The following is a 13,933-nucleotide window of genomic DNA, read 5'->3' as shown; positions in this document are numbered from 1 at the left end:
GACCAAACATCCTTTTTTTTTCTCAAACAGTTTCAGGTGTAGCCGTCTTAAGAGACTTAATTTTCTGATTTTTTAAAATTTTATATTCTCGATGTGCTTCTCAACCTTTAAGGACGCTTGAATGATGTCATCATTTACATTATCAGTACATTGCAAAAAATTGCAACAGTTTTAATAGCATGATGTGTCTCAAAATAACTTGGTAGCCCTGTTGAACTTTATCGTCGTTTTTGTTTCCAGACATTTGAGGATCACTTAATATCTCATATGGCTGTACAACTTTAGTAATAACATTATCATTCGTTAATGACTCCGTTGTTACTATATTATCATCGATTGTCGGAAAGCTATCTAATTCAGTAAGATTCATTTCGACTTTGGTTAGATTTTGAGAGCTATTGCGCAATCTATCACTAAGGGGAACCTTCCAGTCGTCGTAGTCAAGAATATTTGTCAGAATCAAACTCGTCGGCTGATTTTATCAGACTTGCATGTCGAAAGCAGTTTGTAATAACTTCATTCCAACATTGCCCAACTAATTTTAATGAGTCTAGGATAATTATGTTAAAAGGTTCGTTATTATCTAATGATTTGATCAGTCTACACATATGTCTTAAGGCACTTAATTTCACCTTGATCCATTGGTTGTACGACCGAGGTGCAATTTGTTGCCAAAAACTCTAACCTGATATTTGTAGGAATAAGATTTTTTGGATGAGCTGCGCAATTGTCAACCAGAAGCAATATTTTTCTATTCTGGCGTCTTAATTTTCCATGCCAATCCTATAGATAATTTGCAAAAATTGCTGAAGTCATCATACTCGCTTGTTTGAGTTATAAATGCCAGGCAGGTTTTTTACATTTTTCATGCATCTTGGTCGTTTATATTTACCAATAACAAGAAGTTTGCATTTTTCATTATATTTGCCCTAATCCAAACCTCAACTTCGGAGGTACGATCTGGAGTCATCTTATAAAATAGCCCAGTCTCGTTACCATTGAAAATATGCACAGAGCTGCAATCACCACACCAGAAATCTTCAGGGTCTTTATATTATGACAAATTTTAAAACGTTACCCTGTAATCTCATGGATAATTCTTCAGCTTTTGTTCTCAAAACTGGACCAGTTATTGAAGCATTTTCGGAGTTTAGAACTTCAAAACATCGTAAAGGTATGGCTAACATTACCTGCTTAGATCTCCAAATTAAATGTAAAGTACTACTTAGCATTTACTAAAGCAAACATTTTGATGCCATATTTATATGGTATGAATAGTTCAAAAACTCATGTCCTTGAAAATTTACCAACATTTCATCTACTGTTACTTAATGAAAAGAACTGTAAGTACTTTTGCAAATTCTAACAAATTCATCGTGTATGTCTCGTATTGGAGGTAATTTATTTATGTTTTTGCGTTCCTCACGACTTTCAGAATTATCGAATCACAGATTGCTTAATAAAAACAAAAATGAACTCATTAATGAAGCATAATTATCATAAATGTTTCTATATTACTGGTATTTTTGGAGTATTGTAATTCAAAATAAAACATTATTAAATAATTTATTTACTAAAAAAATCACAATCAGTTTACATTTTTTTTTGTTGTTACATGACTAAAGGACATACAACAAAATGGCACGACAAGAGTTTTTCTGCGTAAATGTGCACTTTCATTCCGAGTAATTACGATTTTTATTGAAACGATACCAGAAATAAAGTATTCTTTAAAATTAAACTCGTCACATATTTTTTATCAAGTGGAATTAAATCGGATGAAATTTATTGCAAAAATTAAAGATTAAAGTGTCTTACGAGTTTATATTTTAATAAATACCCTTCTTCCATCTCTTACTCCTTCTCCCATTAATTTTTATTTGATAATTTAAATTTTGGCCATAAGTTAAATATTTTAACATTTCTTTTCCTTCGGTGTGTAGAATAAACAAATTGTTTTCAGTTCTATTTAGGTATAAATCTACAACTACTTAAAAATATATATAAAAAAGTAATAAATTTTTTCTTGTATATGTAAACCCAGTCAAAATGAATCGTCTATTCGTAATAATTAATATTGAGTTAGGCCTGAATACCTCTAATATATTTTTATTTCCATGTTTTACACATACACTCATTATACTTGATTTTTCATTGATACATCGCTTAACATGTAATATCTAAGTTATAAGACATTCCTTTGACATTCATCGTAAAATTTGTGCAACGTTACATACTTGGAGTAAGAGTTAATCAAGATCCTTAAGCGATTTGTTTACTGTTTAGTTACTTTCTCGATTTAATACCATATAAAAGAAAATGTATTAACAATTTCCAATAGTTTTTGAAATTTCTTAATTACATTTCTTTATTACTATTAGACCCAACAAACTTAAATATGAATAATATAACGTAGTTAAACATATTTGTGAGTTCAATTACAAGATTTTCATTTTTTGCTTAATTTGTTTCAATACGTAATACACAACACACAAAATATTTGTTAATTGTCTTCGAAATACACTAATTATACGAAAAGTTGTATCACAAAAACGCGCCTGAGCGCATATCTAAGTACAGTCTTTAGTTACAAAGCCGAACTGGCTTCCTCCTTTCTTTCATCTTTCTTCTTCGATTTCTTACGCCGTTTCGAATCTCTAGTCTTGGGTGATCTTTCCAATAAAAATAACGCTTCGTGGAAATCGTCCGAGCTTAAATTAGATTCTTGAACGTGTAGAACCGAGCTTAAGGCACCGTCCGTGGACGATTTTGGAAACCTAAACATCTCGCGTTCTCGTTCGGGTTCGCTAGCACTTTTTGATTTTGTATTTTCTTTGTTGGAGGATTTTGATGGACTGGTAGTTGGAGTCACGTGGTGGATGTTGTTTCGGGATGTTGCTGGAGTCGTGGAGTGGATTAGAGATGGTGTAAAAGGTTCTGGGGGAAGGTTGTTATTGTTGTTGTTAGTATTTAAACTTGTGGATGATATGCTCAATGAGCAAGTGGATAATGGAACTGGGATACTTAGACTAGAAGATCTGGATTGTCTTCCACTACTGGTGGCGATCAGGCAAATTCCTGGTGATTTAGGTTCGGGTGTTCGCGATATTGAAACTCCGGAAATGAATAGGGTCGGTGATTTTGGAATTCCGGTTTCTGATTCGTACTCATTGGAACTGTCTGTTTCTAACGGGTAGGATTTGTGTTTGGGTTCAGGGCTTTTGCAGATTTTTATTCGTAAATTATTGCCGGATTTGCAAGGTAGGTGTTGTTTATCTAGTAAAAAACCTGTTGATTTTGAGAATGATGCTCGGTGACCGATACAAGAGTGATGAGCTTTTTGAGGTAGTGAATCTGACGTTCTTGGTTGGTGATCGGAATTCCTTCTTGGCACGTCTAAGTTTTTATCTTCCAATTCATCTTTTTTCTTCTCGCTTAGCAATCCGATGCTTTTATTAACAGCTATTCTGGTTAGATAACCAGTCTTTGGTAAATGTGCGGAACAAATTTTCGCCTTCAACGATGCAAAAGCGTTTGGTTTTTTCCCATCTTCGGGTTTTGATATGTTATCAAGTTTTTGTGCTGGTTTCTCTTTCATTACGTTAACATACCATTTCCCTTCGTCGTCGTTTAAAGCTTTACTTCCTATATCATCATCAGTGATCGATTCTAAAATTCCACACACCTCCATGTCTACATTAATCGAATCGGAGGTGGTTGTATCTTCTACCGAGCTTTGCCCTTGATAAGATTCCTCTTCAGGGTAAGTCTGATGTAAAAGGACAAATTGTTTTGTGCGTACATTACTGGATGGTAAGGTTAGAATTCTTCGAGTCAAATCCTCGGGTTTATCATCATGTTGGCTGCTATGATCTGAATCTAAATGATATCGCGGCTCGTCACCACTTGGTCTAATTCTTGTACCTCGGCTAGATTTTCTGATACAAAGATCTCCAGTTGAATGCGACCTTTTTAGCCTCACATCATGATCGTCGTATTCATCGGAATCTCCAAAAGCGAAACCTTTTTCGTGAATATCTGATATTTGAAATCTGCCATCCTCGTTGCCATTACATGGTTTAAAGAAACACTCTTTTTCACTTTTATGCCAATCTAACATATTTACATCTACCTCTAAATTTCTCAAGTCTATTTTCTTATTTGCCAACGATTTTAAGAAATAATCAACCGTTAAATCTGCACTAGTTTTTTCGTATCCCTTGCTACAATTTGCCATTTCTTGGTCATACTGTCTGGCGATAGCAGCTGTTGATTCTTGCAGACTTAATTGAATTGCCAACTTTAGTTGGTCGTCGGTTGAGCTTTCGTTGCTTGTGTTCGAAACGTTGGACCCTGGATCCGGAGTGATGGCTGGACGAACTTGTTGTGCTTGTTTAATGCTATCTTCTATCATTTGCAATCGCGACATTTCGAGTGCTATCACAAGTTCCATGTTATAATCAGCACCTAAACCAATTGCTGATTAGAACAAAAAATTATAAAATAAATAATAATTTCAAATATTCGAAAAAAAAATAATTACTTTGTGTACATCCTAAATTTTTGTACGAATGGCTGCATTGATGATCTCTCGGAGAAGAACTTGATTGTTCTTGATGAAGTAACGGTAACATTGGAGGAACTTCTACTCCTTCCTCTAAATCGGAATCGTATTCAGGCCATTGACAAGCTCGTAACCAATTTGAAGGTTGTGATAAATCGGTCTACAAATATAATTAATTATTTCTTTGAATCTGCTAAATATAGTAATCTCACATCTAAGTATCTTCTCTTTTTTGCTTTTCTTTGGGATGGTGGGGTTTCTGGTGGAATCAATCCTTGGGCAACAGCTCTAACAAATTCGTGCCTTTTTCGCCGAGCCAATGTCGTTGTTTGAACGATTACAGTTTTTGGAGTACGTAAATACGGCCTTGCAATCATCTCGCTCAATTTCTCTGTCACCTCTTCTAACTCATTCTAAAATGCGTGTTAAATATTTGGTTTTACTGCAAAAAATGTTTTACCTGCATAAATTCAAAGATCGCTTTGTTGTAGCCATCATCTTCTAGATAATAACCGTAAACGTAAGATCCACAAAGAACACGTCGAGCTTTTAATAATTCTCGAACCCCATCTTCAATAAATTTGGTTCCTTTTTCACTTGATTCGGCTATAACGTTAAATTTTATGAAGCAAAATCTTGTCTTTATGATTAAAAAGCTTACCATCTGTTCCTTTCAACCCCAAACTATTTGCTAAAATTTGCATTTTTTGCCTAACTCCGTTTAATAATGGTTCTTCTAATTTTTGACTGTTTTCATGATTCTTGTATCTTGTGAAAAAGTGTAAAAACCTTGATGATTCTTGAAGCTGATTATTTTTGTCGAGTGCTTCAGATATTAAAGATCCTTGTTTCTCGTCTGCTTTACTAACCGCTTCAAATCTATTACATCTGAAGTACCCACCAGTTGCTGAACTATGTCTTTTCCAGGATTCTTGGCAAACCCAGCAAAAATCAAATTTGCACTGCACAATAATACTAATAATAAAAATCCTAAAAAATAAATAAAAAAATATAATACTTTAGAGCATTTCATATGGTTGCATCCTTCGTTCTTTTGGATTGGACTTTTGCAATGTGGACAAGGTTTGGAATTCGTAACCAACCAAAGAAAATTAGCAGCATCTTCACTCCCACTACAAGCTGCTTTTAGTTCTTCTGGTTTAACTTCGGCAATTTTTAATTGCCATTCTTGCCATTGTTGACAACCGCACGGAGCATGTGCTTCGCCTACGAATCAAGAAGGATAGCAAATAGTTGTCTAAGTTGAAAGAAAATTATCCATTTAATTTATTAGCTTTTAAAGTGTTCCATTACACTTTTCGACAAAAAAAATAAGAAAGATCGTTTGAAAAGTTTTAATGGACCAGCGGGATAATAATTAAAAGTTTTTCGCTTAAAACAGAAAAGGGAAGTAAAGTTACCGAGGCATTCCCAGCAAAAAAAGTGGGCGTTTCCGCAATCCACTGCGTGTGAAGTTACTGGGGCTGTCTTGTTAACAACAGCCCCCGTTTGCTCAGCTTCTGGTAATCGAACAGCCCTTCCACAGCCGGGTATCGGACACCATTTTATCGATTTGTTGCTTTCGACGAATGCCTGAAAAAGAAGGTTTTCGTTCTCGATTTTATACATTACAAAGCAATAAAACAACCTTTATATCGAACTGGAGATATCTCCGTGCCATTTCAGGACTCACTAATTTTTCAATTAGTTCAACCGGAACTAAAATGTGACATTGATAAGCCGGGCAAAGAATGTGATGGGCGTCACCGTCTTGAATTTTTGTTGTTAAATAACTTTCCCAGCAGGTTTTACAAAAAACGTGTTTACAGGACATCATTATGGGTTGCTCCCATTCATTAATTTGTAAATAACATATTTCACACTAAAAAAAACTTAATAATATTGAAATAGAAACTAATAAAAGTTTTACCATTATTTCTGGTCTCGAAGAAAACTCATCACAAGCATCTGGTGAACTAGACGAATCTAAAGATCCATTATGATGTAAAACGGAGGCTGGAGCTTGTACCCCAGCTAATTGGCAACATTCGATTGGATCTCGCATCCATTTTTCTAATAAAACTTCTCTTGACCACTCTAAAATGTTATTAAGAAATGATCTTAAAAAAATTAATAAATAAAATTACCATTATTTCTTAAAAGAGCTTCAGCTGTAAAAAGAGGAATCTTTAGCATATCAGAAGTATCAACCAATAATTGATCTTTAGCTTCCTGAAGATCTTGGCTTCTTAACCCACTATATACTTCTTCTTGTTCCGTCATCAACTCATCTTCATTCACCATATCGGTATTGTCAGCCTATAAAAATTAATACTTCATCATATTGATACTTTTCTTTAATCAAACTTACGAAAACCATTCTACTTTCAAGAAGACGAGCAATATCGTGATGAGTGACCATTGCCATATCGCAGGGAGTTAATTTGTCATTATTTTCAATGAAAAGTGGTGCTCCATGTGCTAATAAAAGCTCAACGCAACGTTTTAGTCCAGTGTTGGCAGCCCAGTGTAAGGCAGTGTTTCCTTCTTTGTCTTGTGCGTGCAAATCAACTTTTTCACGACCCCCGGTAGCTAAAGGAACGCCTTTCCAATACAAAAGAAGTTGGACACAAGCAGCACGTCGTTCTTGGGCGCTAAAGCTTTTGGTTTGGTTGAGTTGGCAGGCGCAATGCAGCACAGTCTCGTTTGAACCATTCTTTTTATTCGGGTTACCACCCAAGTCGTTTAGGAACGTGCGAAGCAAATGTTTCATACCTAAAAATTAATAATTAGAAAGTTGCTTTGTAAATTTTATTAAAGTTTTACCATGTTTGGCAGCAAAATGTAGAGCAGTGTTATGGTTATGATTCTCCCCATAGCTAAGGTTTGGATCGAGGTTTTTCCTCAGCTCTGGTGAGTTCTGATAAATTTGCATGGCTGCGAACTCGTCCCCGTGTTGGATATATTTTTTAAATTTGGACGAGGCGCTGCCCATTTTCACTACTTATCGACCCAATCCACGATCTCCCGACTAATTCTATCTGTTGGATATGTTGTCAGGGTTTTGTATCATTTCTGTCAAGAAACACTGCTACACCTTGAGATTTTGTGCCATTTTGAACGCTATAAAACAAAAATAATATCTTTTAAAATGTAGTATCCCTTAAAAAGCTTTTAAGCAAAAATTTATATTAAATTATATCCTCGATAGATTATTTCGTTTGCATAGTAATATGAAAACTTCGATAGCTTCTTTAAAAGATGTAATCCCTTAAATCGCTTTCAATTTAAAAGTTTCAAAAGTACACTTGTCCCTTTCGATTTAGTTCGTCCTTTTTTCCTATTTTCCCGTAGTGATATATCCCATTTCAACCGTTTAAATAATACGATATAACCTGTGTTTTGCGATCACGGATAAGCTTTATTGCGAAGAAGCGGTACGCGCGAATAAAACCGGATCAAATAAGTTCAGGCTCTGGTATCGCATTTCCTCTTGGGCAATTCAAAGAAATTGCCACAGTTAAGTGGTGCTGCAGTTTGGTTTTATTAACGTTTCAAGCGCATCATGCGAAACAACAACGGCCACCGTTTTCCTTTTTATAATATTATACCTGTTGTTCAGGTGCACGCAGTCGAGTTCGTTCAAAACTGCATAATTAAAACGTAATGGCCAAACTCATTACTGTCGGTGCTCAAGAGAAATTGGTAAAATGGATTAATGTTAAATATTAATTAGTTCGTTGGATATAGATCCCAGGTGCTTTAAACTTTCTTATTCATAAAAAAAGAACAAAAGATACCGTAATTACGTTCTTGTATCTCTAAGAATTTGCTACAAAAAGTCGTAGTGTGGAGACAAAATCAATTTTGTAATTATACAACATAAATAATTAAAATAATAATTAAAGGAAAAAATTTATCTTTTTAGTAGATACTCTGTCTCCATTTCAGACCTCTCAAACATAATTTAAATCGTTGTTGGCCAAAGTGAATACATCCAATCAAAGATAATCAAGCTATGATACAGTAGAGATTGGAAATTTGATAAAACTTATGGTACCAGAAAAAGTGAACACGATCAGATAATTCACTATATCTGTTTAAAGAAAATGTTCGAAGCAGAATGCTGAAAGACCTTGAAAGCAGATACAAGAATGTCATTACAGAAATATATTATCCTTATTTCCTATGACACTAGAGTCCAAATTGGAGCATTGCTTCTTTTATTTTCTGACTTCATTCCTATCTGTTGTTGCTGCGCTTTTCCATATCCTCAGCTTCAGCAGCTCGTGTGAATTATTATCCAAGTCATTTTCAAAGCATCCCTGCATTCTATAACTTTTCAAGTCCAAATTGGCACTGATCAAATTCAAAATGGAAAACCAATTTGGGAACTGCCATAATCAAATTGGCATTAATCAAAATCAAAATGACATTAATCAACATCACATTGGCATTCAATAATTTAACAAAACAATTTTTAAACAATACATAATTTTATACTTGGTAATAAACAATATTGTTAATTCAAGAGGTGATATCCTCCTTGTTTAAAATAGAGGTGATGCGCTTTTGAATTCCGGCTATAAACCTGTTATATGTATACAGGGTTAGCATAAAATCATCGGGTTTGACAAGGTCATAATTCGGAAACTATGACAGATGGAATAGTAAATGTCCACAGTTGTCAAAATGGTGACTATGCAACAGAAAGCGTTTTGTGTGGTTTTGTATAGTGACTGTTAGGGTCGATCCACACTGCGATGCCGTTCACGGTTCAATCTCGTTCCGATCTCGGTTCGTTCTCGGTCCTGTCAAATATTCTTAAATACAATATTAATATTGATATTCTCACTATCGTGTCATTCTAGTTCCGATCCGATGTCGTGCCGGTTCCGGTTCGTCAAAAAGAATATTTGACTGAAACGAGATCGGAACTGTCATGACTTGTACTGTCAGTGTGAATACACTTTTGTTACAACCTCAGTCTTTCATCGATCTTTGTCGATTTTTTTCAAAATCATTTCGAATGTTCTGGATTCCATTCGACAATATTGTGAAAATTTTTCTTCGTCGTCTATCAAATGACGATATAAAGTATGACATTCGCCTTCTTCTTTTCTCGTTAATAAACTGGGATGTATCCACATTCTTCTTTTCTTCATTTTACGTTGTATTTTTTTTTTAATTGTATCCTGTTCATCCAAAACAATGGCTATTATTGCTAATTCTTCAACTGAAAAATTAAATGCCATTTTTTGGCAAGTTTTATCAACGTCCTATGTCGACCGTGGATCGAGACAGACTGATTGTCACACTAGTAGTGTGGACACAGTGAGATTTGATCGGACCGAGATCGGAGCGAGAATGAACCGTGAACGGCATCACAGTGTGGATCGACCCTTACAGTGCAACGTGCATTCCGAAGAGAATACCAAATTGATCCTCCAGATCATCAGAGGATTCTACGATGGTATCGACAATTCAAGACCACAGGTGTAATTGAGAAACGAAAAAGCACCGGCAGACCACGAATACCTGATGCAACAGTAGATGCGGTTAGACCAAATGACTATGCCAAGCGAACTGAGTTTTGTACTAACATGCATGAAGTAATACCTACAACACTGGGAGAACTCAGAAGACGTATTAATGATGCTGTTAACAGTATGGACAGACACACATTGTAGCGTGTATGGGCTGACCTTGACTATCGTTACGACATCTGGCTCATTTGTAATTGTACTTGCTATCAAAATTGACAAATCGTGTTCAATTGGGTTTAGCATTGGACTGTAAGGACTTAGCCGTACAAGTTAGTGATGAAGAAATTCTTGTTCTTCAAACACTTCTTCAACACAACAATGGCAAGGAGAATTATTTATCAATGACTAAAGCCACCGAACATTCAACCGTTTGACTAGCCTTCAAATGATACGGGTTAGGGGACTTTCACTGTATTTATTAATTAAATTTTAATGTAAACATGAAGCCATCAAAGTGTTGTCGAATACACTCCTTGCTTACATTAAGCTGAAACTCATTTCGTAATGTTTCTTGCAACTGCTTTAGTGTGATTTTAAGATTTTCTTCAACTTTAAGTACAAAAAAATGGTAATATTCATCTGTAATTTTTATTTTACGTATCGCTCCTCGTGGTTTTTCTTCTTCTTGATTTTTTACCCATCCGAACGCTGTTCTTTTTGCAACACCAAGCATTTCAGCTAAATTGCACCATTCGTATTGTAAACGGCACAAATTTGGCGTTTTGAGTTTGCTGCTTCCTTTTTCTTGATGTTTATTAAGAGTGACAATGTGTAATTGATTTATGTTATTTCGATTTTTATTAATGCCAATTTGGTATACCAATTTGATAGTATACCAAATTGGTTTTGTTTAATGCCATTTTGAGTTTGATTAGTGTCAATTTGATGGTGTAGTGTTGAAATTTCTCTTTGGTAATGGTCTTTCTTTCATACTGCTAACATGTCATAGCATGAGATCTGTTTTGTGCTTCACTGATCTTACTTTGAATTAACTATCTAAGTATGAGTTGAGTATTTGTTGTAAACATGCCGTCGCTGCGTATTAACCGTTGTTAGTTTGTGTAACACCTTTTTTTTCAACAGTAGTAGCTCGCCACTACCTATCTGCTTAGCTGTTTTCAATGTTATTGGGTATATTCTTTTCTTCGTATTTTCTGGTATATCTATGTCATCGCCTTTATAATCTCTCGTGGTGATTCTTTCATGTTTTGTATATATTTTCGCTAATTCCCATACGCAGCATGGACTTTCTGATATTATCCTTCACCTTATTGTTTATACTGTTTCTTAGTTGATATTTGTTTTTCATCCTTTAGTTCTTCAGGAATTCTAGGCTTGCCCTGTATATTTCTTTTATGCGATCCCAAGTTGTATCACCCATACACAACAAACACTCATCGCGATGATTTCCATCTTGTATGCCATCATGTAGGACGATTATAGATTGCTGCTGGTAGAATATGCAACCGTCTTTTGGAAGAAAGCCTATCATCGCAGAAAGTTTTGATCCTGATCTTTATATTTTATGACCTTCTTGAAAAATTGAAGAGTAGCCAGTAAGTATTATGATAAACAATCCAGAGAGTTCAAAATCTTTGGAAAGTGCAATAAGATCTGCGCAGTGTAAACGAACTCATAAATGACTTATTATAAACGACTTCAACCTATCATTGGTGATACTGAGTATTTGAGAATCGCTCAAACAGAATAGAAGGCAAAAAGGATGTAAACTCAGTCGTTGGGCCTCATCCTTGGATTTTTCCAAGTCAGTAATTTTGTAATTGGCGAACTTGAGGCGGGCAAAAATCCTCACATGAACGTGGTGAAGTTTGTTGGCAATTATTTAAAGTCTGTTGTAAGGAAAATATAATTTACGATAGAAAGGAAGGAAACTGCTATAAGATGCAATAATTCCAAAATAGGTATACGTGGTTCAAAGATATTGGAATTGATAAATTAAATATCAAGAGCATTCTGAGCCAAATGCCGTACTTCCAGTAACAACTTAAGGTTTGATTCCGTACAGCACAGCAAATTTGGTTGTTGAAAGCTGGGTTTTTAGTACAGTTAAATTAATTTCTAATGTACTGCTGCTTCATTGTTTACGATTAACATATTAATTTCTGCACTTAGCTTTTTGGGGGTTTACTATTGTATACAGGGTGGTCCATTTAACGTGAGACAAGCGATGTCTAATAATGATAATCGCTTATCTCACGTTAAATGGACCACCTTGTAGATTTTTTGCCATACCAACAAATATATCTTTACATCATGTTTTTTATACTAAACAAAATATGTTTTTGAGAAAAGATTTTGAGTGTATTCATGCACGATCAAAATATGAAATGTTTTTTTATGATCGCTTGGAATATTTATACTGTGGACTATAATTCACAGGAACATTTGTTAAGGTAAACTTTAACAAAAGATACTTTATCAATTAATGGAGATATTGAAAAATAAATTGCACCATTAAATTCGTTATTCAATTCTAAATGAACCCACTAAATTTGATTTCTTAATTTCTTAAAATATGACAGAAAAAAAATTACCAAACCCAACCCTAAAACATTTTTAATCCAATATGACAATTTATTACGATGAACTTGAAAATGTGATATCTTCTCAACTAATCGAGGCTTTAAAAAATGGCTTATACTGTTTGGTATTCAATTCTACACTATCCCAATAAGTTTTATATCTCCATCATTATACAAAAACATAGGAAAAATGTTTGAACTTAATCGTGCAAAAAGTCTAAATTCAAAACATAAATTAATCGTAAATTAAAAGCAAAATACTTGCCAATTTAAAACATTTTTTTAAGATAGTGTGAAAAAAGTGATACACTAAATTTGATATAAATTTAATTAATTTCATAATGAATATTATTTAACCCATAACGTTCAACATATTGTCTTAAAAAGTCACGTGTAAAATTAATGAGATAAATAGCTTGTTGAAAATATAAGGAATAAACAAATTATTATTTCTGCTTATTTTTGGAAATGGTATATCATACAAAAAAGTAATTGGGTTGGTCAAGATTGTCACTGTGTTAGCTAAATTAAGTAATTACAAAATTTGGCTTAGTACTAACGTCTCTTATTTGCAATATTTTAAATTAACATTCATTTTAATCTCAATATAATAACGATTACTACGTACTAAATATACTTTTACTAACAATACAAAGTAATTTTTATAGCGAGAGATATACATGCAGTAAACAAGGAAAAATGGGCGGTTTCAGTTGGAATATTCTTACCGGATTTTACGAAAATGTAAAAAACTGTCAGAACTTGTTGATACGATAAAAAGATAACGGGAAACTTACCGGATACTTCCGTTTGGTACTATCTGGCATTTTCTGTTTGTTTCCGGCGATAACCGTGACAACAAATTGACATTTTCACGATGGGTAGTCAATGTGAGGCGGTTCGGTGCTGATCGATGCTGATGACGGCGCAGGCGCTTACATTGGATGCTTTTTCAGCAGGCGTCGCGGCGCCCGTTTCGAAAGTGGGGAAAAATATTTTTAGACGACCAGACCGGAATTATGTTTGTGTTCGTCTAATAAAGGAATTGTACTCATTACAAAATTATCTATTTTTAAATACTCTAAGATTTGTGTAGTTTTATAAAGTTCGTCCACATTGTTATTTACAAAAAAGCAAAAATTTTAAATATTACATTAAAAATCATGTCTCAAATTGTTTTAAAGTTAAACATTAACAATAAATGGCAATCAACTTAAACCTTCAAAGTTGTGCGATATTGACGTTTTTGTTACTTTCAAATTGGAAAATGTAATAAAAGG

General features: G+C 34.3%; 1 protein-coding gene across 2 annotated transcripts; it reads right to left on the bottom strand.

Moving 5' to 3' along the window:
• Nucleotides 1-2,513: 2,513 nt before the first annotated feature.
• Nucleotides 2,514-13,580, bottom strand: LOC111425420 (ankyrin repeat and IBR domain-containing protein 1-like). 2 transcript variants are annotated; one of them, XM_023059422.2, is made up of 13 exons: nt 13,451-13,580; nt 7,391-7,687; nt 6,936-7,339; nt 6,712-6,883; nt 6,495-6,661; nt 6,213-6,446; nt 5,986-6,157; nt 5,583-5,791; nt 5,226-5,526; nt 5,025-5,170; nt 4,777-4,977; nt 4,544-4,724; nt 2,514-4,479 (listed from the first exon to the last, which is right to left on the bottom strand). In XM_023059422.2, exons 2-13 carry the CDS (start codon nt 7,557-7,559, stop codon nt 2,588-2,590), a joined length of 4,248 nt encoding a protein of 1,415 aa, XP_022915190.1. In that variant the 5' UTR covers nt 7,560-7,687; nt 13,451-13,580; the 3' UTR covers nt 2,514-2,587. The 2 variants fall into 2 exon arrangements, with proteins under 2 accessions (XP_022915190.1, XP_022915198.1); XM_023059430.2 differs by having other exon boundaries at nt 2,514-4,467.
• Nucleotides 13,581-13,933: the final 353 nt, after the last annotated feature.

The sequence above is a fragment of the Onthophagus taurus genome, chromosome 7 (genome assembly GCF_036711975.1).
Source record: "Onthophagus taurus isolate NC chromosome 7, IU_Otau_3.0, whole genome shotgun sequence".
Lineage (NCBI taxonomy): Eukaryota > Metazoa > Arthropoda > Insecta > Coleoptera > Scarabaeidae > Onthophagus > Onthophagus taurus.
This window is presented reverse-complemented; position numbering and strand designations above follow the sequence as displayed.

Excerpts from the sequence above, each read along its gene's own strand:
- LOC111425420 (XM_023059422.2), bottom strand. The coding sequence starts at position 7,559 with ATGGGCAGCGCCTCGTCCAAATTTAAAAAATATATCCAACACGGGGAC. Across the intron at positions 6,447-6,494 it reads CTTCGAGACCAGAAATAATG|TGTGAAATATGTTATTTACA; the intron begins GTAAAACTTTTA and ends AGTTTTTTTTAG. Across the intron at positions 4,978-5,024 it reads CGATCTTTGAATTTATGCAG|AATGAGTTAGAAGAGGTGAC; the intron begins GTAAAACATTTT and ends CACGCATTTTAG.